This window comes from Heterocephalus glaber, unplaced genomic scaffold, assembly GCF_053883595.1.
Source record: "Heterocephalus glaber isolate CG9 unplaced genomic scaffold, H.glaber_assembly_v1.0 deba00001662, whole genome shotgun sequence".
NCBI classification, from domain to species: Eukaryota; Metazoa; Chordata; class Mammalia; order Rodentia; family Bathyergidae; genus Heterocephalus; species Heterocephalus glaber.
This window is the reverse complement of record NW_028258403.1, coordinates 16,032,726-16,054,823: the sequence shown is the minus strand read 5'-3', so window position 1 is coordinate 16,054,823 and position 22,098 is coordinate 16,032,726. Positions and strand designations below refer to the sequence as shown.

Below are 22,098 nucleotides of genomic sequence, written 5' to 3'. Positions count from 1 at the left end.
AGCAGCAGCACTACCAAGACTACAAGCAATACCAAGACTGGAACAAGGTCTCGGATCTATGAGGCTTTCAATTCACGGCGCTAAAAGTAAAAACAATTAATTTTGTTCTCTAAAAATTTAAGTATCCATCCTTTCCTTCCTTATCAAGACTTGATATCTTTATTTTTCTTTTTAACCTACTTTCAGACTATAAAAGTAATGTTTACTATAGAACACTTAAAAGTGGAGCAAAATATTTTAAAAATGGAGTCACCCTTTCTTCCACCATTCAGAGATAATTATTGTTAACATTTCAGTGTCTTTTCACGCTTTCACTGAAAGAGAAATGTGTGTATATGTGTGTGTACATATTTTTTTCTAGTACTGGGGACTGAACCCACAGCGTTCCCACTAAACTGTTATCTCCAGTTCTCTTTTTTCAGTTGAGCCACTGTCTTGGTAAACTGCTAAGTTGCCCAGGCTAGACCTGATCTTGTGACCCTTCTGCCTAGGCCTCCTGAGCAGCTGAGAGTAAAGATGTGCACCACTGCGCCCAGTCTGGGTATAAATGTATTTTAGAGCACTGTTGTACAATATTTTCTCTTTTCTGTTTGTCCTTCATTTACAATAACAGTGAGCAGATTTCATTATATGCTTAAATTCCTAAAGGGAGAATTAACTAGACCAAAAATGTGATCATTTAGAAAGCCCTTCACACTGCAAAACTTTATACTAGAAAGTTTACCAATGAAGATTCAGCAGCAATGTATGACAATGCCAATTTTTTTGTAGGCCGACCACAGACTGTCCTTTTAGTCTTTTAAAAAATCTTGCAGGCAAAAAATGGGCCAATAATTTTAAATTCAGACTATAGTATCTCTCACTTTACAGTTTTGCTTTTCATGGTTTTAGTTACCAGCAGTCAACACTAGTCTGAAAATATTAAATGGAAAATTTCATATTTTAGAGACCATATGAACATAACTTTACTATATAATATTGTTATAATTGTCCATACTCTTATTACTGTTGTTAATCTCTTACTGTGTTAATTTCTAAATTAAACTATCATATGCATGTATGTATAGGGAAAACAGTATACATAGGGCTCTGTGTGAACTGTGGTTTCAGGCATCCCCTGGGGTCTTGGACTGCATCTCCTACAGATAAGGTGGGACTACTCTTTATTAGAAAAGGCATTAGTCCATTTTATATATTTTTTATATTTTTAATGTATATGTGTACATAAAATTTTTAAGTAGAGATATGCATATATTGGTGGTCTGAAAATACAATGTTTTAAATTTACTATAGTAAAAGACACATTACTATTAATCCCCCTCTGAACACACTTATCCCATCATTCTTGCCACTTTCTGAAAATCTTCATTCATGAGTGTCTTTACAAGGTGTGATCAAAACTATGGTGATTGCTGCTGCTAAGTGCCACCCAATGGAAAAACAGGGTCATAAAGACATTACAGTGTGTCCTCATCTACCTTTGTCACTGGATCTGACTCTGTGTGACTTCCAGCTGTTCCCCAAAGTGAAAATGACCATGAAGGATAAACTTGGGGGGAGGGGTTAAGATAAGGTCTTGCTATAGGCAGGCCTCAAACTCACAGCAATCCTCCTGCTTCAGCCTCTGGAGTGCTGGTGTAATAGGAATTAGGACTCTATTAAGCAGTAAGAACAGTGGCCCCAAAATGGAGTCAAGAAGCCAAAACTGTAGTCTGCTAAGTCTCAACCTTCCAGGGATCTTACAAAAATATGTGCCAGGTGTCCTTTGGCTGTCTGGCACCTCCTCAGAGTATGATCAGGCAGGCCATTGGCCCAAGAGATGCATGGGCCCTGCATGGACCCATGAACACTGCATAGATTAGACCCTAAAAAGTATGTAGTCTCCTATATGGTAGAGATTATATTGCTTATACAGTGGTCCAAGCTCCCTTCTAAGTCCCTTAAAAACCCCTAGACAAAAAGCCTTGGTAGGTGTCCTACTCAGAACTCCCTCCTGGCTAGCGAGACTCTTACTTCCTTGCCTTTATATCTTTTACTTTTTTTTTCTTTTTTTTTTTTTTGCAGTACTGGGGATCGAACTCAGGACCTTTGTGCTTTTGAAGCAGGCACAGTGCCACTGAGCTAAATCCCTGGCCCTATCTTTTAACTTTTTTGCATTTTATCTTTTAAATAAATTTGCTTGTACCCTACCTCCTCCATCTTGCAGCCTCATTTGTCACCATGGGACATGACCTGAGCATTCTAGTAACACTGGGATTACAGGCATGTACCACCACACATGGCTCATGAAGAGAAAACATTTTGAATCAATTCAGGACCTGGAGGCAGCCATGGCAGTGCCACTAAAAATACTCATGAATGGGGATGTCTTAGTTACTTTTCTCACTGTTGAGACAAAATACCCAACACCCAGAATTAAAGGAGGAAAAGTTTATTTGGCTTACAGTTCGTGGAGGCTTCAGTCCATAGTTGGCTGGCTCCAAGGCAGAGTGGCACAGTAGAGAGGAGAACCAGTTCATGGCAAGCAGAAGACAGCAAAAACAAGCAAGGGATGACCACAGCTCTTTCTATGCCTTATATCTTATCCAGGCTACCCACCTCTGAAAAAGCCAGACCTATGACTGCATGAGGCTTTGAGGGGACATCTAGACACAAGCCAGAACAAGGAACTTCAAGAACTGCTTCAGAAAGTGGAAAAACAAAGTGTGTTTGAAGGAGGGGGATTTTAATGGGGATTAACAGCAATAAAAATTTTAAATTTAAATACCATATTTTTCTATCACACCTCATATATATCTTTCGAGGAATTTTAAAACAAAATTTTTAAATTTTTTATTAGTACATGTTTGAAGTACATAGTGATTACACTTATGGGGCATTGGTACATGTATGTACATAACACATCTCAATTTTTTTTTTTTGGTACCAGGGATTGAACTCAGGACCTTCCGCTTGCGAGGCAGGCAGCGGAACTACTGAGCTAAATCCCTGGCCCACACATCTCAATTTTTTTAACACTTCCTCTCTACCCCCTTCTTTTGAGGAATTTTAATCAAAATTAAATCTATGGATGAGGAAATTAAAGAGGAAATATGCTTATCCTTAAGGTTCATCTAAGGTAAAATCTAAGTGAATTACTATAAGATTATAAAAAAATCTGGGTCTTCATTTCTTATTCTCTATCAGTATCCTATTCTAGGAGTACTCATCTCAAAATATCAGGGCGTTTAAAAAATATTGGGTCTGTTTTACAAATCTACTATGTTACAGGCTGTTCAAAAGTTCATGGCTAAAAAAAAAAGTACATGGCTAAAATCAATGAGAATCATTGCTACCCCTGCTATGGTTTGACTGGGACCCACAAAAACATGTCTCACAAACTCAATGCAAGTACCGGCAGCTGAGCCTAATGAAAGGCAAGCAGCCCGGGAGGGGTCTGCCCTCATGAATGAATTAATGGTGGGAATGGGTGGCTATAAAAAAGCCAATTAGGTCTCTCTCTCCCTCAACATCTCTTCCCACTCTTCCCAACTGTAAGCCGTAAGTTTATGTTCCTTATAAGTTACGCAGTCTGTTTTTCTGTTATTGGCAGCACCACAGAAAACAGAAAAGAACAAACACAGCCAGAGGACAAGGGAAGCTTCTGACACAGTCCATACATGTCATGCATGTCAGAACACAATGCAGGGTCTGGCAGAAGAATAAAGAGTGGATCTGGAGGGTGGGGGATTTAGCTCAGTGGTTCCACCACTTGCCTTGCAAGCACAAGGAACCGAAAGAGTGAATCTGGAGAAGCAAGTGGAGGTTTTACATCATGCTCCCTCCACAAACACAAGAAAGGCTAGTAACAATTAGAACCAGTTTCATGATTATCTGCTATATCAAAATGGTCCAAGATTCAGATGCTAATCATTTATGACCATACCACAATATGGCAGAAGATTTTCCATTTAGACAATAAAAAAACCTACTTCCTGGCACGTATGGAAATAAGCCATGTAAAATTACTAGACCAAAAAAAAAAAAGAAAAATTATATTACACTGGTCTAGGCAATGATTTTTTGGATTTGACCTCAAAAGTGCAGGCAACAAAAATAAAAAATGGACAAATGGAATTATAAGAAACTACAAATCATCCTCAAAGCAAAGTAAATAATTGAGTGAAGAGGTAATCCATGTACTGGGAGAAAATGCTTGTAAGCCAAACAAAAGGGGTAATATCCAAAATGTGTAAGCAACTTAAATGAATAATAAGAAATAACTTGGTTCAAAATGGACCAGGAGAGATAGGGGTGTGGCTCTGTTACGGTTTGTATCTAGATGTCCCCCCCAAACCCTCATGTGGTCATAGGTATCGTCATAGGTGGGTCATAGAGGTGGCTAGGGTTAAGGGTGTGTGATTAGTAAATTAGTCCACTGATACGTTTGGCATAGATCTGAGTAGGTAGCCCAGATAAGATATAAGGGACACAGGCTTGGCTCCTTGCATATCATTTTTTGCTTGTCTTCTGCTGCCTCTGCTGGATCTGTAATGCCCCTCTGCCATCCCACCTTGCCTTAGACCCAGCCAACTATGAACTGAAACCTCTAAAGACTGTTAGGTAAATAAACCTATCCTCCCTTAACTTGTGGGTGTTGGGTGTTTTGTCTCAGCAACAAGAAAAGTGACTAAGATAGAATTTGGTACCAAAGAAGTGGGCTCATTGCTGTGACTGTACCTGACCATGTGGCTCAGGAGCCTTTGAAACTGGGTTATGGGAAGAGTTTGGAAAGGTTTGGAGATGCCAGCTGAAAAAACAGGCTATACTTGATTTATTTTTTCTTTATTTTTTTCTTTTTTTTTGGAACTGGGGATCAAATTCAGGTCCTTGTGCTTGCACAGCAGGCGTAGAAACCACTGAGCTAAATCCCCGGCCCAAACAGGCCATACTTGAATAGGCTATACTTGATGGGAGTTTCTAGTCAGAGTTCAGAAGACCAGAGTGCTGACAGAAATGATGCTGGTAAAGACCAGCCTTGGGAGATTTCTGCTGGGAAGAAAGACTACATTGGCAGCTGGACTCCAGACAATGTGGATTATACCTTGGCAGAAAGTGCACTTCACTTGTGACCAGAGACTTTGCCTGAGACTGAGATTAAGGGTGGCAGACTAATGAATCTTGCAAAAGAAATTTCAAGGCAGTCTAATGTTGACCCCAGGGCACGGATATTTTTTAGAGGCTTTTAGCCAGATCTATGTTAAGAATCAAGAGCAAAGAGCCCAGCAGAATGATTTAAAACGTTCTGAGTTTCACTAGAAAAGAAGCTCTGATAAAGTTGCAACCTACAAAGATGGAATGAAGGAGAAACTGGTCATGGAAAAGACTAGCAAGAAAAAGCCAAGTATTTCAGAAGACAACAGAAAAGATGGCCAGAGGGCATCACAAGAACCAGTAGGACTCCACCCTCTGCAGCCTCAGAGTTGCAAAGGTAAAAGACTTTCCTTTGAGGAGAGCCCTATAGCACCATGTTCCAGAATGGTGGTGGCCTAGAGAATTTGTTCCTTGGGATTGGGTTTAGAGTGCTCAGCAATTCAGGCACTCAACCCCTACAGTCAAGAGAGAAGGAAGCCTGGCCACTGCTCCAGCTGATGGCAGACGTTGGCATCATTCATGTGGTGCTCATTTTAAGTGCATGCAGAATTCAAGAGTTACGGGGTCAGGAAGGTTTCCACTGAGATTTTAGAAGGCCTGGGAGGCCAGGCAGGGTGCCCCTGAGAGAGCAGTGTATAAAGCTGTGAGTGTGAAGCTGAAGATGAGGTGGAGACCCCAGAAGTTTGGAGAAGCCAGGGATGTGGATCATCTGAGAAAATCTACAAGGAGGGAGCAGAGCTGGCTTAAGAGAGAACCCATAGGGGGTACCATCACCAGAAGTGCCGTAGGGGTGGAGGCACCCAAGCCCTTTGGAGTTCACATCTTACCATAGATTGCCAGGGATGCTGCACATTGAACTACAGGATTTAATGTTTGCTCTGCTGGATTTTAGGCTTGCTTTGATTTCATTCCTTTTATTCCCCTATTTGTACCTTTTAGAATGATAATGTTTATCTTGTGCCATTGTCTTTTGGAAGTGTTTAACTTTCTTTTCATTAGTACAGGGGCTCCCAGTTAAGTTTGCCTTAAATCTCAGAGGAGACTCTGGACTTTCAGCAATGCTGAAAATGTTAGGACTTTGGCAATTCCTAGAGATAGACTAAATGCTTTTTGCATAAAGGGATGTGGATGAGTCTTTGAGGAGAGCAGGGACAGAATGTTATGGCTTGTGTCTAGATATTCCCCCAAAGCCTCATGCAGTCATAGGTGGGGCTTTTTCAGAGGCAACCGGATCTAGAGAATGTGACACTGGGATTGATTCATGGTGCAACGCTTGGACTAAGGGTACTAGGATTAAGGGTGATTAGGGTGGGTAGCCTGGACAAGATACTAGGCATAGAAAGAGCTATGGTCATCCCTTGCTTGCTTTTGCTATCTTCTGCTTGTGATGAACTGGTTCTCTGTGATGCCCCTCTGCCAAGCCACTCTGCCTGGGAGCCTGACCATTATGGACTAAAACCTCTACAAACTGTGAGCTAAATAAACCTTTTCTCCTTTAACTTTGGGTGTTGGGTATTTTGTCTCAGCAACGAGAAAAGTAACTAACACAGGCTCCATGATATAGTGCTTGCCTAGTATGCATGAAGTCCTGGGTTCAATCCTTGGCACTATCAAAACAAAACAAGCCATGCACTCAAAAACCTACAAACAGAAGGGAGCCTCTTCAGCCTTATAAAGGACATCTACAGAATATCCACAGCTAACACTGCATTTAGTGTCATTATGGTCTGGATCTTAAATGTCCTTCAAAGGCCATGTTTTGAATGTTTGGCAGCCAGCATGTGACACTACTGGGTGGGAGGAGGAAAAACTTTTAAGGGGTGGAGCCATGTGGGAGGAAGTTAGGTCACTGGGGCCAAGCCCCTGCCACAGAAGTTAGAAACCCAGCCCCTTCCTCTCCCTCTTTGATTCCAGTTGCTACAAGGTGAGCAATCTCTACTACGTGTTACCCACCATGATATTTTGCCTCACCAGAGGCATGAAGGGAGCAGAGTCATGGTCTGAAACCATGAAATCGAAATAAACTTTTCCTTCTTTTAAGTTATTTATCTCAGGTTTTTGGTCACAATGATGGAAAGCTAACACGATGGTAAAAGACTGGACACTTGCCCCTTCCTACAATCAGAAGCAAGACAAGGATGTCTATTCTTGAACTTCTATTCAACACTGTACTCCAAAAAAAAAAAAAAAAAAAAAAGGGCCAGGGATTTAGCTCAGTGGTTCCGTCACTTGCCTTGCAAGTACAAGGACCCGAGTTCGATCCCTGGTACCAAAGGGAAAAAAAAACCGCTGTACTAGAGGGTCTAGCTAGGACAACTGGTAAGAAAATGGAACAAAAATGTATCCAGATCAGAAAAAAAGGTTAAAACTATCTCTGTTCACACAGGCCATGATTTAATATCATTAAAAAGCTTCCAAACAAGTTCAGCAAGATTGCAGAATAGAATATTACTATATAAAAGGCAACTGTGCACCTACATACTAGCTATGAAAAATCTGATAACATGAAAACAAAATCGCTTACAATGGTATTAAAAAGAATAAAATAAATTTAACAAAGAAGTACAAAATTCAGACTTTGAAAAGAATAATGCATAGAGCCATAGCATAGTGATAAAGAGCTTACCTAGCATGTGCAAAGCCCTGTGTTCAAAACCCAGCATTAAAAAAAAAGAGAGACAAAGAACTAGGACTGGAAGTCCCATTTGACCCCGCTATTCCACTGCTGGGGATCTTCCCCAAAGAATTAAAAGAATCATACCACAGTGATATACGTGCACCCATGTTCATAGGAGCACAGTTTGTAATAGCTAAAACTTGGAAACAGACCAAATGCCCATCAACTGGAGACTGGATAAAGAAAATGTGGTTTTTTTTATAAAATGGAGTACTACTCAGCCATAAAAAATGAGAAATTAGAGACATTTATAGCTAAGTGGATGCACATTGAGGCCATACTCTTAAGTGAAATAAATAGGACACACGTGTAAATATCGAATAGTTTCTCTGGTGTGAGAAACTGAAAGTGTAAATAAGGACTAAATGTATAATAGGTAATGTGAAATAGGAAGAAAAGGGACAAAGGGGAAGGAAGTGGGAGGGCTAGGGGAAAGGATAGAAGGGAATGGGATTAATATGAGAAAATGGAAAAACAGGAACAAAATCTTTGTAAATAGGGAGGAATGGAGGGCTTGAAGGGAGGGCTGGGCAAGGGTGAAAAATAAGAACCAAGACTATGTAAAGGTGCAAATTTCCAATGATGAATGTCATTATATTGTATACCTAAAATGTACCAATGATTAGAATGAATAATCGATAATGTAAAATAGGAAGAAAAGGTCCAAAGGGGTAGGAGTAGTGGGAGGGGCAGGGGAAAGGAAAAATGATGAGAAATGGAAAAAATGGAAATAAAGTCTTTGTAAATAGGGAAGGGTGGAGGGCGTGAAGGGAGGGCTAGGAATGGGGAAAAAATAAGAACCAAGATGCATTATGTAAAGGTACAATTCCCAATGAGAAATGTAATTGTGTTGTATACCTACAATGTACCAATAAAAGAATTTAATACCAAAAAAAAAAGAGAGACAAGATCTAAATAAATGAAGAGAATCAAGAAACAAAAGACTTAATATTATTAATAGATCTACCCCACCTGGCTTTTCAAAAATTGACAAGCTGATTATAAAATTCACATGGAATTGCCAGGAACCTGGAAAAGCCAAAGCTATTTTGAAAAAGAAGAAAGTATGTCTTATACTTTGTGATTTCAAAACTTACCAAAAAAGCAATGATCAAGATAATAAAGTACTAGCACTAGACTAGATATACATTGAATAATGGAGAATTAAGGATCCAAAAATAAAACCATGTTTTATGGTCAATTGATTTCCAATAAAGGAGCTAAGACTATCCAAGGGAAAAAAGTTTTCATAAAGTGGTGCTAGGTCAATTGGAAAATCATATGCAAAAGAATGAAGTTGGACCATTATCTCACACCATATAAAAAATTAATTCAAAATGGACCAAAGACATGAAACTACCAGCTCAGATTTGGTAAAGAATTCTTAGATGTAATACTAAAAACACAACCAACAAAAGAAAAAACAAATAACCTGGACTTCCTTAAAATTAAAACTTTTGTCCTCAAAAATCAAGAAGGTGGGCTGGGGATTTAACTCAGTGGTTCCAGCACCTGCCTTGCAAGCACAAGGTCCCGAGTTTGATCCCCGGTACCAAAAAAAAAAAAAAAAAAAAAAAATCAAGAAGGTGAGAATCGGGCCAGGGATTTAGCTCAGTGGTTTCACCACCTGCTGCACAAGCGCAAGGACCCGAGTTCGATCCCCGGTACCAAAAAAAAAAAAATGAGAACCACAAAATGAGAAAAAACATTTGCAAATCATCTATCTGATAAGGCACTTGTGACCAGAATACATAAAGAACTATTACAATTCAATAGCAAAAATACAAGTAATCTATTTAAAGGATCTGAATAAACAGTTCCCCCTAAGGAAGATAAACAATAAGAACATGAATAATGCTAACTAGTATCACTGACTGCCAGGGAAATTAACTGAAATACCACTTCACATCTAATAAGATGGCTAGAATCAAAAAGATAATAACTCTTAAGTGAAGAAGTAGAGAAATCAAGAGTACTTACACACTGCCGGCAGGAATGTAAAATGGTATAGCCACTTTGGAAAACAATCTGGCATGTTTAAAGTTATCATATGAACCAGCAATTCCACTCCTAGCTATAAACACAAAAGAAATGAAAACAACCAATTGCAGTGGCACATAACTGTGATTCCAGCACTTGGGAGCTAAGGCAGAAGAATCAAGAATTCAAGGCCAGGCTGGGCTACATAGTTAGGCCCTGACTCAAAAAAAAAAAAGAAAAGAAAAGGGCCAGGAATGTAGCTCAACAGTACCGGGCCTGGCTGGCAAGCATGAGTCCCTGAGGTTGATGCCTGGTGCAAAAGAAAAAAGAAGAAATGAAAACATATATCCACATAAAAAACCTGTATTGAATGTTCATAGCAGCATGATTCTTATCAGCCAAAAAGTGGAAACAACCTAAATTTCCATCAACTGGCAAATGGATAAATGAAATGTGGTATATCCATACAATGAACAGAATATTATTTGACCATAAAAAGTACTGACATATGAAGTACTGACACATGCTATAAAATCAATGAACCTAGAAAACATTATGTTAAGTGAAAGAAGGTAGTCACAAAAGACCACATTATTGAGTCCATTCATACAAAATGTTCATAATATAGAAATCAATAGAAAGATAGATAAGTGGTTGCCAGATACTCAGAGGGAGACATGCAGGATAGGTGATAATAGCTAAATGTTATGTGGAATCCCTTGTGAGGTGATAACAATGTACTAAAATAGACAGGCAATGGTTGTGCATATCTGTAAATATGCAAAAAAACAAAAGCTTTTTTAAAAAGACCAATACTTTAGAGATGGGCATGGTGGTATGGCAGGAAGATGGCCAGCCTGGCAACTAAGACACTGTCTCAAAATAAAATTTTTAAAAAGGCTAGAACTACAGCTCAGTGGTACAGTGCTCACCTAGCATGCATAAGGCCCTGGGTTGAACCTCTGATACCACTATATAAACAAATAAACAAATCTTTAAGAAAGTAACAAGGATATACACTCTCTACAACAATGCCTTCACTCAGTTTCTATAGAAATACAAGGCAATTTTTGAGACAATGACTTTAAAAACAAGACATACACAAAAATCTATACAAATAAGAACTAATCCTTTCAAAGTAATTTAAAAGGAAAAAACATTCACACAATTCTTCCACTGCATGAAACCTCTGCAATTTTCTACATGCATTTGGAACTACTTTCAGAGAATATTGTATAATCTTTTCAATGTTCTCTGTAGTAGAAAATCTTGCGTTTGTTTTGATTTTTTTGAGACAAGATCTCACTTATATAGTTTAGTCTGGCCCTGAACTCACTATGTAGCCCAGGCTGGCTTGAATTTACAACAATCTTCCTGCCTTAGCCTCCCTGGTACTGGGATTAAAGGCATGAACCACCATACCCAACCTAAATGTGATTTGTTTGTTTTTAAAACAGGGTCTTGCTATGTATTCATGCTGATCTTGAACTCACTATATGGCCCAGGATGGCCTTGAATTCTCTGGGATCCTCCTGCCTCAGCTTCCTGAGTGCTGGAATTACAGCTGTGTGTCACCATACCTGGCTAGAAGTGATTTTTTTAATAGCCAAAACTTAGAGTCAAATCTGATGAAAAATAAGTTTAAAACATTTTAAAAAATCAAACATAATTCTATAATTATCTTTTTTGGGGGGGGGTACCAGGGATCAAATTCACAACCTTGTGCTTATGAGGCTGGCGTGGTGCCACTGAGCTAAATCCCTGGCCCAATAATTATCTTGTTACTATGCATTACTTTATTCATAGCACTTCAGAGCCTAGTAATCTACTTATTGCCTATCTTTCCACTAGCAATAACAACATAAACTTATAAGGCCTTCTCCTATATCATCAGCACCTAAAATAGTACATGGGAGAAAATACCTATTGTAAATATGGGTTCAACTGAATTCTCAATGACTATTTGGAAAGGCAATACTTCTTTTTTATTATTCATAATGTATTTAATTTTTTGTTTTGTTTTGTTCTTTTGCAGAACTGGGGACTGAACCCAGAGCCTGCTCACTGAACTACATCCCCAACCCTTTATTTTTTATTTGAGATAAGGTCTTGCCAAGTCACTAAAGTTGCTGAGGCTTGGTTTAAATTTGCAAACCTCTTACCTCAGCCTCCCAGGATGCTGGAATTACAGGAATAGACCATTATGGTATGCAACATTTGTATTTTATTTTTATTTTTTTGGTATCTGGGATCGAACTTGGGACCTTGCGCTTGCAAGGCAGGTGGCAGAACCAATGAGCTAAATCCCCAGCCCAACACTCCTTTGTTAAATGTTTTATTAGCCAGGCAATGGCACATGCCTGTAATCCTACCACTCAGGGAAGCTGAGACAGAAGGATCATAAGCTCAAGTCCTGGCCGGGCAACCTGGTTTTAAAACAAAAAAGCTAGGCACGAAAGTCTCAGGTTCAATCTCCAGAACCACAAAAAATTAACTAACTAATTATTTTTTAAAAGGCACTGGGATTGTAGCTCAGTGGTATAGTGTCCCTAGGTGTGAACCTCTGCATCAGAAAAAGTCTTTTAAATTTATAGTCACATCTTACATATTCAGAAACTCTTAGGTTTAACTGGTATAGCACACTAAGTTCAAAACCACACTCTCCTATCTTCTAACCAAACCATGACATGACACCATAAAAAAAGAACTGGAAATTCTGAAATTTTGGTGGAAACTATCAGTATAGCACCTTAATTCAAAGGGACTGAAATTCACGTACTCAACTTAATATGATAAATCACTGGGAAGACTAGTGTGGAGGTACATACTGGAAATCCCAGGTACTTAGGAGTCTGAGGCAGGAAAACTCTAAGTCTAAGGCCAGGCTGGATATTATGGTTTAACTCTAAAAATCACTCTCCCAAAGTCTGCTGTCAGAAGCAGGGCTTTTGGAAGGTGATTGAATAATGTGAGGGGTGGGGGGTGGGGTTGAGGGGGGTAGGGGGTTTGAGCAAGAGTACTATACTCCCACATTGACTAATTTATAGCTGAATGTGCTATTGGTGGTGGGACCTGGTTGGAGGAGGTGGGTCACTAAGGAAATGATCTGGAAGGGTATATTCTTGTCCCAGGCACTTCCCTTCACTTCTGCTTCCTTGCTGTCATTGTTGAGCAGCTCTCCTCTGCCATGCCTACTCTGTGGTTTTTGTCTTGAAGCCAAGAAGCCTTGGATTGAATCCTCTAAAACTGTGAGCCAAAATAAAGCTCCCCTCCTTTAAGTTGCAGGTTTCAGGTATTTTTTCCCAATAACAGAAAAGTGACTGACTCAAGAGAACTGGTGGCAAAAGTGGGGCAGTTGCTATGACTATACCTGACCATGTGGTTCAAAAGCCTTTGAAACTGGTTTAGGGAAAAGAATCTAGGAAGGTTTAGAGATGCTGGCTAGAGAAGCCTTAAAATGCTGTAAACAGGAATTAATGGGAGATTCTAGCTGGAGCTCAGAAAACCAAAAGGCTAATAAAAATACAGACAGTAAAGTTCAGGCTCAGGAGGTTTTCAGATGAGAACAAGGCTCTAGTGTTCATACATGTTATATTCTGGCAAATAACTTGTCTACATTTTACCCATGTCCTAAAATTATGTGTGGTGCTAAATTTAAAGTCAGTAGTCTAAATTGAAAGGCAGCAGACTAACTGATCTGGTGGAGTAAATTTCAAGGCACGCAACATTCAGGCTGTGGCATGGATATTGCTGGCTACCTGATCTACAATGAGAATCAGAAGAGGAAAGCAGAGCTCAAAGATGTGAAAATTTTGCAGACAGGGCAGAAAGGAATCACACGTAAAGTTGGCCTCAAGGAAAGTGTAGCTAATAAAAAGATTAAAGGTGTTTTTAACCACTTAACAGTTTACCCTGAGCATCACTCAGGCAGTGTTGCTTGGGCCAGTGTCATTTCAACAAGTCCATTCTTGCACTGAATAAATTTGATAAAATTGTCATTTTCATATTTTCTGTTATATTACCTTATAAAATTTAACCAAAAAAATTGCAATTTTTGGTCATTGTATATTTAAATAATTAGACTGGTAAGTGGTTAAGAAGCCAAGTACTGCCAGGTGGTGCATGCCTGCAATACCAGTACTCAGGAGGCTGAGGCAGGAGGACTGCTGTGAGTTCAAGCCTGGATTACATAGTGAGTCCAAGACCAGCCTAGACTATACACAAAAAAAAGAGGCAAGTGCACTACACTAAAACAATTAAAAAGATGCCTTGAGGGCATCTCAGGAATTGGCTGGACTACAACCTTCTCAAGCTCAAGGGTATAGAGAGCCAACTCCTTTAAAAGACTAAGAAAATAGCCCCATGGGCTGGGGAATTTAGCTCAGTGGTTCCAGCGCCTGCCCTGCAAGTGCAAGGTCCCAAGTTCAAGTTCAACACCCGGTACCAAAAAAAAATACAGAAAATAGCCCCAGGATACTCTGCTCATTCAGGGCTGCCAAGGAAAGTGTATCCCAGAGTCAGCCATCCAGTCACTCAGAAGCTACTGTAACCATGATCCAAAGGGGTCAGCTACTGCTCCATCTGGCAGCAGACCTTGGCATCATCCATGTGTGCTGCTTTTTCAGACATACAAAACACAAGAGCTGTGGGTCAGGGAGGCTTCCATCTCAATTTCAAAAGAAAGGCCTAGGAGGTCTGGCAATGCTCCTGAGGCCAATGCTTAAAGCTGTGAAAGTAAAGCCAAACATACAATGGAGACTCTAGGAAGTTGGGAGATGCCCGAAAGGTAAAGGAAAACTACAAGGAGTGAGAGAGAGGTCACGTGGACTGCAACCAGCAAGATCATAGGGCTGGGGTTGCCCAAATCCTTTGGAGCTCATATCTTACTACAACTTGCCCAAGGTGCTGGGCAAGGAGCTATAGGATTTAATGTTTGCCCATATGGTCTTTGGTCTTGCTGTGGTCTAATTCCTTTCTATCCCCCTATTCCTTCCCTTTGAAATGGAAATGTTTTCCCTACAGCACTGTATGTTAGAAGTATTTAACTTTCTTTCTGATTTTTATAGAAGCTCACAGCTCAGTTTACCTTGACTCCTACAGGATATTTAAGACTTGAACTTTTCAGAAATGCTAATACTTAAAGAGACAGACTAAATGCATTTTTCCATGAGATAGACATAAGCCTTGTGGGGGCCAGGGGCAGAATGTTATGTTTTATATTGGCAATGCCCCCCAAAAGTCTTATGTGCTCAGAGGTGGGGCATTTTAAAGATGACTGGAGGCCCGTTGGGGCTGGGGATGTAGCTCAGCAGCACAGCACCTGCCTGGCAAGCATGAGGTCCTGAGTTCAAACCCTAGTACAAAAAAAAAAAAAAAAAAAAAAAGATGATTGGACCATGGAGGTCACCACACTCACCAGTGGATTAATCCATTGACAAGTTCATAGCTACATTTGCTATGAGGAAGTGGGGCCTGATTGGAGGGTATGAGTCACTGGGGGCATGACCTGGAAGGGTGTTTTCTTATTCCTAGCTTCTAACTTTGCTTTCTGCTTCTTGGCTGCTATGGTTTGAGCAGCTCTTCTCGGCCATGCCCTTTCACCACGAGGCTGCAGCCTTAGAGCCAGCCAACCATGGACTGAACCATCTAAAACCATGAGCTCCTCCTTTAATTTGTAGATGTTCTTGCCCCAGTGACAGAAAGAAACTAATACACTGGGCAACAATGAGGCTGTCTCAAAAAAAATGGACAAATCTTATATAAAATCTATCAACACTGACAACTCTAACTTAAAAAAACAAAACAAAACAAACTGTTCCAGTCAACTGGAATGTTGAGAATATTTCCACTTATAGTGTATAAAAATACTATTTTCTACCAAAATAGTATATAATTTTATAACCAGAATATAGTTCATCTTCTAAAAGCTTCTTTTTTTCCCATTAAGTTTACTGGTACATTTTAGGTATAAAATAGTTACATTCATCATTGGGATCTTGTACCATTACATGAGTATCTTGGTTCTTATTTTTTTCCCCTTCCCTTGCCCTCCCTTCATCCCCTCCACCCTTCCCTATTTATAAAGACTTTGATTCCATTTTTTTAAAAAGCTTCTTCCATTCAATGTTTAAGGCACAACAAATGAATCAAAACAAAATCCACTGAGGAAATGATCACCACTATCAAACTTACCGGATCAATAGTAGGCAAAACATCTTTCTTTTCTAGGCCCTCAACCTCATCTTCATCTGTGCTGTATTCTTCCATTGTTTCGCCACTAACAAAGTGGATGACCCTCCTTGGGACTTTCTTCTTTTTTCCTATGACTCCTAGTTCTACATTTTCAAAGTCTCTTTCATTACTCACCTGTATCAATAATAAATTAAGAAAAAGAGTGTCAAATGAGATTTTCTTTCATCACACACGTTTGATTATTTTAAGAACTAAGGAAATATAATACAGTTCTTAGACAATTTAAAAAAAAAAAAAAAAAAGCACTCTGCCACCTGCCTCCCAAGTGCAAGGTCCTGAGTTTGATCCCTGGTTAAAAAAAAAAAAAAAAGCATATCCACAAATGTCCTATGCCTGAACCTCCAGATATCTTAGTCAAAGCTATATAGTGTCGTGTACAACCCCCCACACACACACCTTACTAGGGACTGAACTCAGGACCTTGAGCTTGAAGGGCAGGCGTGGCACCACTGAGCTACATCCCCAGCCCTTAAGACTTTTTTGATAGTAAAAAGATTTACAAATTTTAAAACTACTTGAACAATAGTCTATGGAAGTCTAATTATATCCAAATTTTACTCCTAAGGAAATTTCATCTTACACATACAGCTATGCTCCAAACTGAAATTAAATGTACACTGTGGGAGATGGTGAAGAGCTCTTGTAATCTTTTGGAGGGTACTGGGGATCTAACTTGGGACCTTGCGCTTGAGAGGTAGGTGGCAGCACCACTGAGCTAAATCCCCGGCAAGCTCTTGTAATCTTATCTCACGTTTACAAGCCTAAGAAAGCATCTTAGTAGATTTCAAAAAGGCACAGTACACATAATTGTGAAAGAAAATCTAGCAACACTGGCTACCTCCACAGACAGGAACTAAGATGGAGGAGAAGGTACAGGCAAGTGAGTAGTCAGACGGCCTTTTTTTTTCTTTTTTGCATTTTGTTATTTGGTGCTGTTATTAGTTTATGATGAGAATATGTTCATGTACTATTGGTACAATTTGAAAACTAAACCAAAGTAAAACGATACAGGACTATAGAACTACCATAATTAAGGTCCATATTGGTGGGATTCTCTACAATAACCCAGGGTTCAAAATTTTTGTCTTCTATGATTCTTAGGATTGTGAGCAAACAATTGTTCAGCCACTACAAAAGTTCTTTGAACTGGTGTTGCAGAGATGGATTTACTGATAAACATAGTAGACTAGAACTGTTCAGTTATGTTAAGTATAAGCAACTTTATTTTTATGTACTGCTCTCCACTAATCCTTAGGAAACAGGGTTCTTATCTGTCCTTCCCAAAGGTAAGTTCAGTCATTAGCCAGGATTTTTTTTTTTACATATTTTTCTGTGACATACCTAGATATCACTGGCAGCAACTATAAGTGCTGTGCAATAACCTACAGACCATGAAAATTTTGGTAACACAGGCTATTTATGGATTAATCTGAAAAAACTTTCACAATTGTCATTAGCCTATTCAGAGGAGTCCAACAAATCCCAGCCCTCAACATGTAAGGACCAGCCCATTTACAGTATCCGTGATCAAAATGGAAAGCAAGTGGTTCACCCAGGCCTCTTTCCATACTACCCACCCCCAAAATCCCCAGGCACCTAGAGCCATTCCTACCCAAACTCATGTTTTATAGCATCCTGGTATCAATTCTTTTTACACCATGACTTGGCCTTTTAGACCCCAGAGAAGCCAGGTCAGATCTGCAGGCATCCTAGTAACTGGATGAATCTATGCCAATGCAACAGCCCTAGCCAGGGACCAGAGCTCAGAGCTTTCACAGGACATCACCATGTCATGCCCCACCCATCCCATTGCACCTTAGAAGAGCGGAAGCCCATTTAACAATCTTTCATGGCTAATATTTCCTTTTTTTTAAAGACACAGGCAAATGAGAAAAGATGTCTCTCAATGGCTTGAGTATTTTCCTTAGACATCTTTAATAAATCAAAACATTCTGGCTGGGTGAGAAAGACTAGTATAAAAAAATCTCTATTAACCTTGACTCTTGGCTAAATTCTTTCCAAAAGACTTTTAAAAAACTATAAAAGGGAAAGGCTGAAACACGATTCATATTTTTTATTCTAATACCAAAATCAGATAAGTATAAACAAAATTTTCAGTAACATTCTATCTATATACTTTTTTAAAAGGAATTCGATTTATTCTAGTCATCATAGTTCATATGAAGATTTTTATTCAAGAGACTTTAAAGCTTTTATTTTTAAAAATTTAGTATTATCTGGGCATGGAGGGGCACACCTGTAATCTCAGGGCTTGGGAGGCTGAAGCAGGAGGATATGAGTTTGAGGCCACTCTGGGCTACATAGTGAGTTCAAGATCAGCTTGAACTACACAGCAAGACTCTGTCTGAAAAAAAACCTAACTAAATAAATGTATTAGCTTTTGATACAGTAAATCTTTAGTTTTATCATTTTAAACAGTCAGCAAACTTTCCATAAAGGTCAGATGGTAAGTATGTTAGGCTTTGCAGACCAGAATGGTCACAACAGAACTCTAGGAAGGCAACAATGGACACAGAACCACTTACATGCACACTACATCATGAGTGGGAGTGGCTGGTGTTCAATAAAACTTCACAGAATCAGATGGCCAGCTGGTTCTGGCTCCTGCCTGTGGTTTGTCAACCCTTGCCTTAAGAAACCAGACTGGTTGAGTCAGGGATTTAGCTCAGTGGTTCTACCGCTTGCCTTGAAAGCGCAAGTACCTGAGTTCGATCCCCGGTACCCCCCACCCCACCTCCTAAAAAAGAAACCAGACTGGCAAGTAAAAAAGTCTGTGAAACACAATCTATGACATGTGATTCCAACTTGAATTTAGTGGGTAGGGGCCAGTGAAGGGGGGCATTGCCATGTAGAATGAACTAGAAAATAATTTCCTTCAAACTTCCCAACAATTATATATAAAAATTATTTACTCTGAATTTTCCCAGTGTTTCACTTTTGTAAACAGCAAACATGTAAACAGTGAACATTTTTTAATTGTCATTTTTATTACGTCTTTGAGACATATCCTACACTTGCAATTTATTGTGTCAACTTCCCCAACTAGGTTGTTAGCAACCCGGGGGTTGAGCACTGCTATATTCTTTACCCATCAGTTCCTGGCAAACAGTAAGAGTAACACCACTTCTTCTAACAAAGGTGCTAAATGAGTAGTCCTGAAATTTAACTCCTTTGATGATACTGCGGCTGAGATTCTGGTAAAAGTCTATTCAGAGAGCCTGCTGGATAGAATGTCACAACAGGCCTGGATGGCCTGGTTAGAGACCCAATTCTAAGCACAGATCCAATCACACATCTCAAAATCCTTCCTCACATGGGGTGTGTTCTGATGAACTTGGGAAGGAGTCTAGAATGACAGCCTTTCCCTCCACCCAAATCTCCACCTCACTGACCTTTTCCTCTTACTGTGCTCAAAACTCCAACCTAAACCTGGAGTTCTTACAGATGTTCCTGCTTCCAGAATATGAGTAAGAAAGCAAACAGGACATGTCCAAATCCCAGCACTATGGGAGGCTAGGAGTGTAATTCAGTGTGAAGGCCCAGTATGTCAAAAAAGAAAAAATTAAAAACCAAAAGTCTGAGCCAGGTGCACACATAGCTAAGTAGTATAGTACTTTTTTAACCAAGAATATGAAAACAACAGCACTAAAACCAAAACAGAGCCTTTCATTAAAACAACATGTAGCTTGGTAGATCAGTATAGGTGTGTTTACTTTGCTATTAGAGAGTAAAAGCTGAAGTAAAAGCTGAAACTATTCTAGTGACAAAGGGAAAAATCAAATGGAAAAACACACAAGCACTGTGAACCAAAAGGAGGTTTGGTTCAAGTGTACCTGTTGACAACAGGTCTAAATTATCATGACTGGGCATGAAGCTCAGTGGTAGAGCACTCGCCTAGCATGCTTGAGACTCTGAGTTCAATACCCAGTACAACAAAGGAAAAAAGTAATCGGTGAGTAGCCGGAGATTTAGCTCAGTGGTTCTGTGGCCTGCCTCGAAGGCAGGACCAGTGTTCGATCCCCGGTACCAAAAAAAAAAAAGTAATCAGTGAGTACTGTCCCCTGAACTCTTTGCATGTTACCCTCCTCCTCCACACATAGGAGGAAAGAACAAGAAATTTCACAGAATTTCAGTATGTGGAAAAGTTTTTGTTAATGTAAATTACACCTTTTATTTGTAAGGTACTGGCATTCAGCATTATTCTTTAGGAACTTGTAGTTGGGAGTAATATCTCACTAACATACAGGAACTGTATTTAGTCTCAAAAATGAAACCACCAAAAAAGCTTTTTTCTCACGGAAGGGAAAATTTCTACACATTAGCAACCCAGAATTTTTAAAAGCCAAATTGTGTGTATAGTCCTGAGCCAATTCTAATTAAAGCAAATTCTTCATTGGTTTCACTTGGTAAAATACCAAGGTTAACTACTATTTTAGACTACAAAACAAATCTCCAAACCTTACCTTAAATCTCTAAACCCGCCCTGATATAGCAACCATTAGCCACGAGGGGCTAATGTACACTTGCAATGTGTCCAGTCACAATTGAGTTGTACATTTTGTTGTTCTGAAGACAAGATCTCACTATACTTCAGATTGTCCTTGAACTCACAATGTAGCCCAAGCTGGCCTCAAACTCGCTATCTTCCTGCCTCAGCTTCCTGAGTGGTGGGATCGAAGCATGCACCACCACCAGCACTGAAAGGTGCTCTTCAATGTAAAGTACACCACTTGGGATTTCAAACAGTACTGAAAATTGAATGTAAAATTAAATAATCATTAAAATCATTAAATGTAATGATTGTAATTGTTAAAAAAACTTTCACATTAACTATATGCTGAAATGGGTTTTTATAAAATGGGTTAAATAATACTAAAATTAGTATATTTAGTATCATCTTTTTTGTGTGGTGGTGGTACTAGGGACTGAACCCAGGGCCTACACACCGAGCTACAGCTCCGGACACCACTGCCCCCCACACACACACCTTTTTTACTTTAAATGGTCTCACTAAATTGCCTAGGCTGGGCGATCCTCGATCCTCTTGCTTCAGCCTCCCGTCTCTCGGAGGCTGGGACAACAGGCGTGCGGGGCCACACCCTGCTGTGTTTGCTTTATTAAGGTCGCTACAGGAAAACTTTTGTAGTTTACCGTGTGGCTCACATATTTGTGCTCGGCCGCGCAGCCCTGAGCCTTGGTTACCTGGCTGTTGAAATGGGGGTCACCTCACACAGTTATGATGATTCAGTGAATCAACGCAGGTAAAGACTTAGCTTGTATTTCCTGTTAACCACCACAGGGCAGATGCCCAGGCAGGCGCCTGAGCCAGACGCTGAGCAGTGCTGGGAGCGCGGTCACCTGGCTTTAGCCTCTCCGGGACGCGTCCCTCTCCCCTGAACGCGAGGCCGCCCCTTGGTCTGTGGCGTTGGAGCGCTGGGGACGACTGAAGGCGCCCGGCAGGGCCCGGAGGCCGCGAGCCCCGGCCTGTGTGGGGCACCGCGCGGGAGACAGCGCCCGCCGCGCCCGCCCCGCCCGCCACCTACCTGCGGCGCCGAGTCCCCGAACGCCGCGGTTGCCGCACCACCTGACGCCAACACGGCGTCCGCTCCTTCCGCACAGCCCGCCGGCTCCCGCTCCATCGTCGTTCCGGCCACCAGGCTGCTGGTCAGACAGGGAAATGGCCGATTAGCCCAATTCCATCCTCCGCCTACCCGCCCAGTGGCTGACGGAGCGGCCGCACGGGAAGAGGGACTCACGGGCGGCACCGCCCCGCCCCATCCCGTCACCCGGCCGGGCGGCCTGCGGGGGGCGGGGCCGGCTGGGGGCGGGGCCGGCTGATGGGCACTTTGGGCACAGCCACCCGGAGACTGGGAGTCAGTTGCGGGTCGCCCTGGGGCAGACAGGGCGGGCCTTCTGTGCCGCAGCTTCTGGCCGAGCCTGTCGCGGAGATCCCGGTCCCCCCAGCACCTGCCGTAACTTGCACCTCGTATTTTTTTTTCCACCATAAGTTTATTGGTACATTTTAGGTATAAAAT

The 22,098-nt window shown here is 40.7% G+C and overlaps 1 protein-coding gene across 1 annotated transcript in view; it reads right to left on the bottom strand.

Moving 5' to 3' along the window:
• The window catches only part of Fam177a1 (family with sequence similarity 177 member A1), a 28,635-nt gene extending 6,780 nt beyond the window's left edge, over nucleotides 1-21,855 (bottom strand). Inside the window, exons 1-2 of the mRNA XM_087197114.1 lie at nucleotides 21,607-21,855; nucleotides 15,983-16,156 (exon numbers count right to left, since the gene is read on the bottom strand). Of these exons, the coding sequence (XP_087053240.1) occupies nucleotides 15,983-16,156; nucleotides 21,607-21,702 (270 nt within the window). The 5' untranslated portion in view covers nucleotides 21,703-21,855. The remainder of the gene's footprint in view (nucleotides 1-15,982; nucleotides 16,157-21,606) is intronic.
• Between the last annotated feature and the right edge of the window lie 243 nt (nucleotides 21,856-22,098).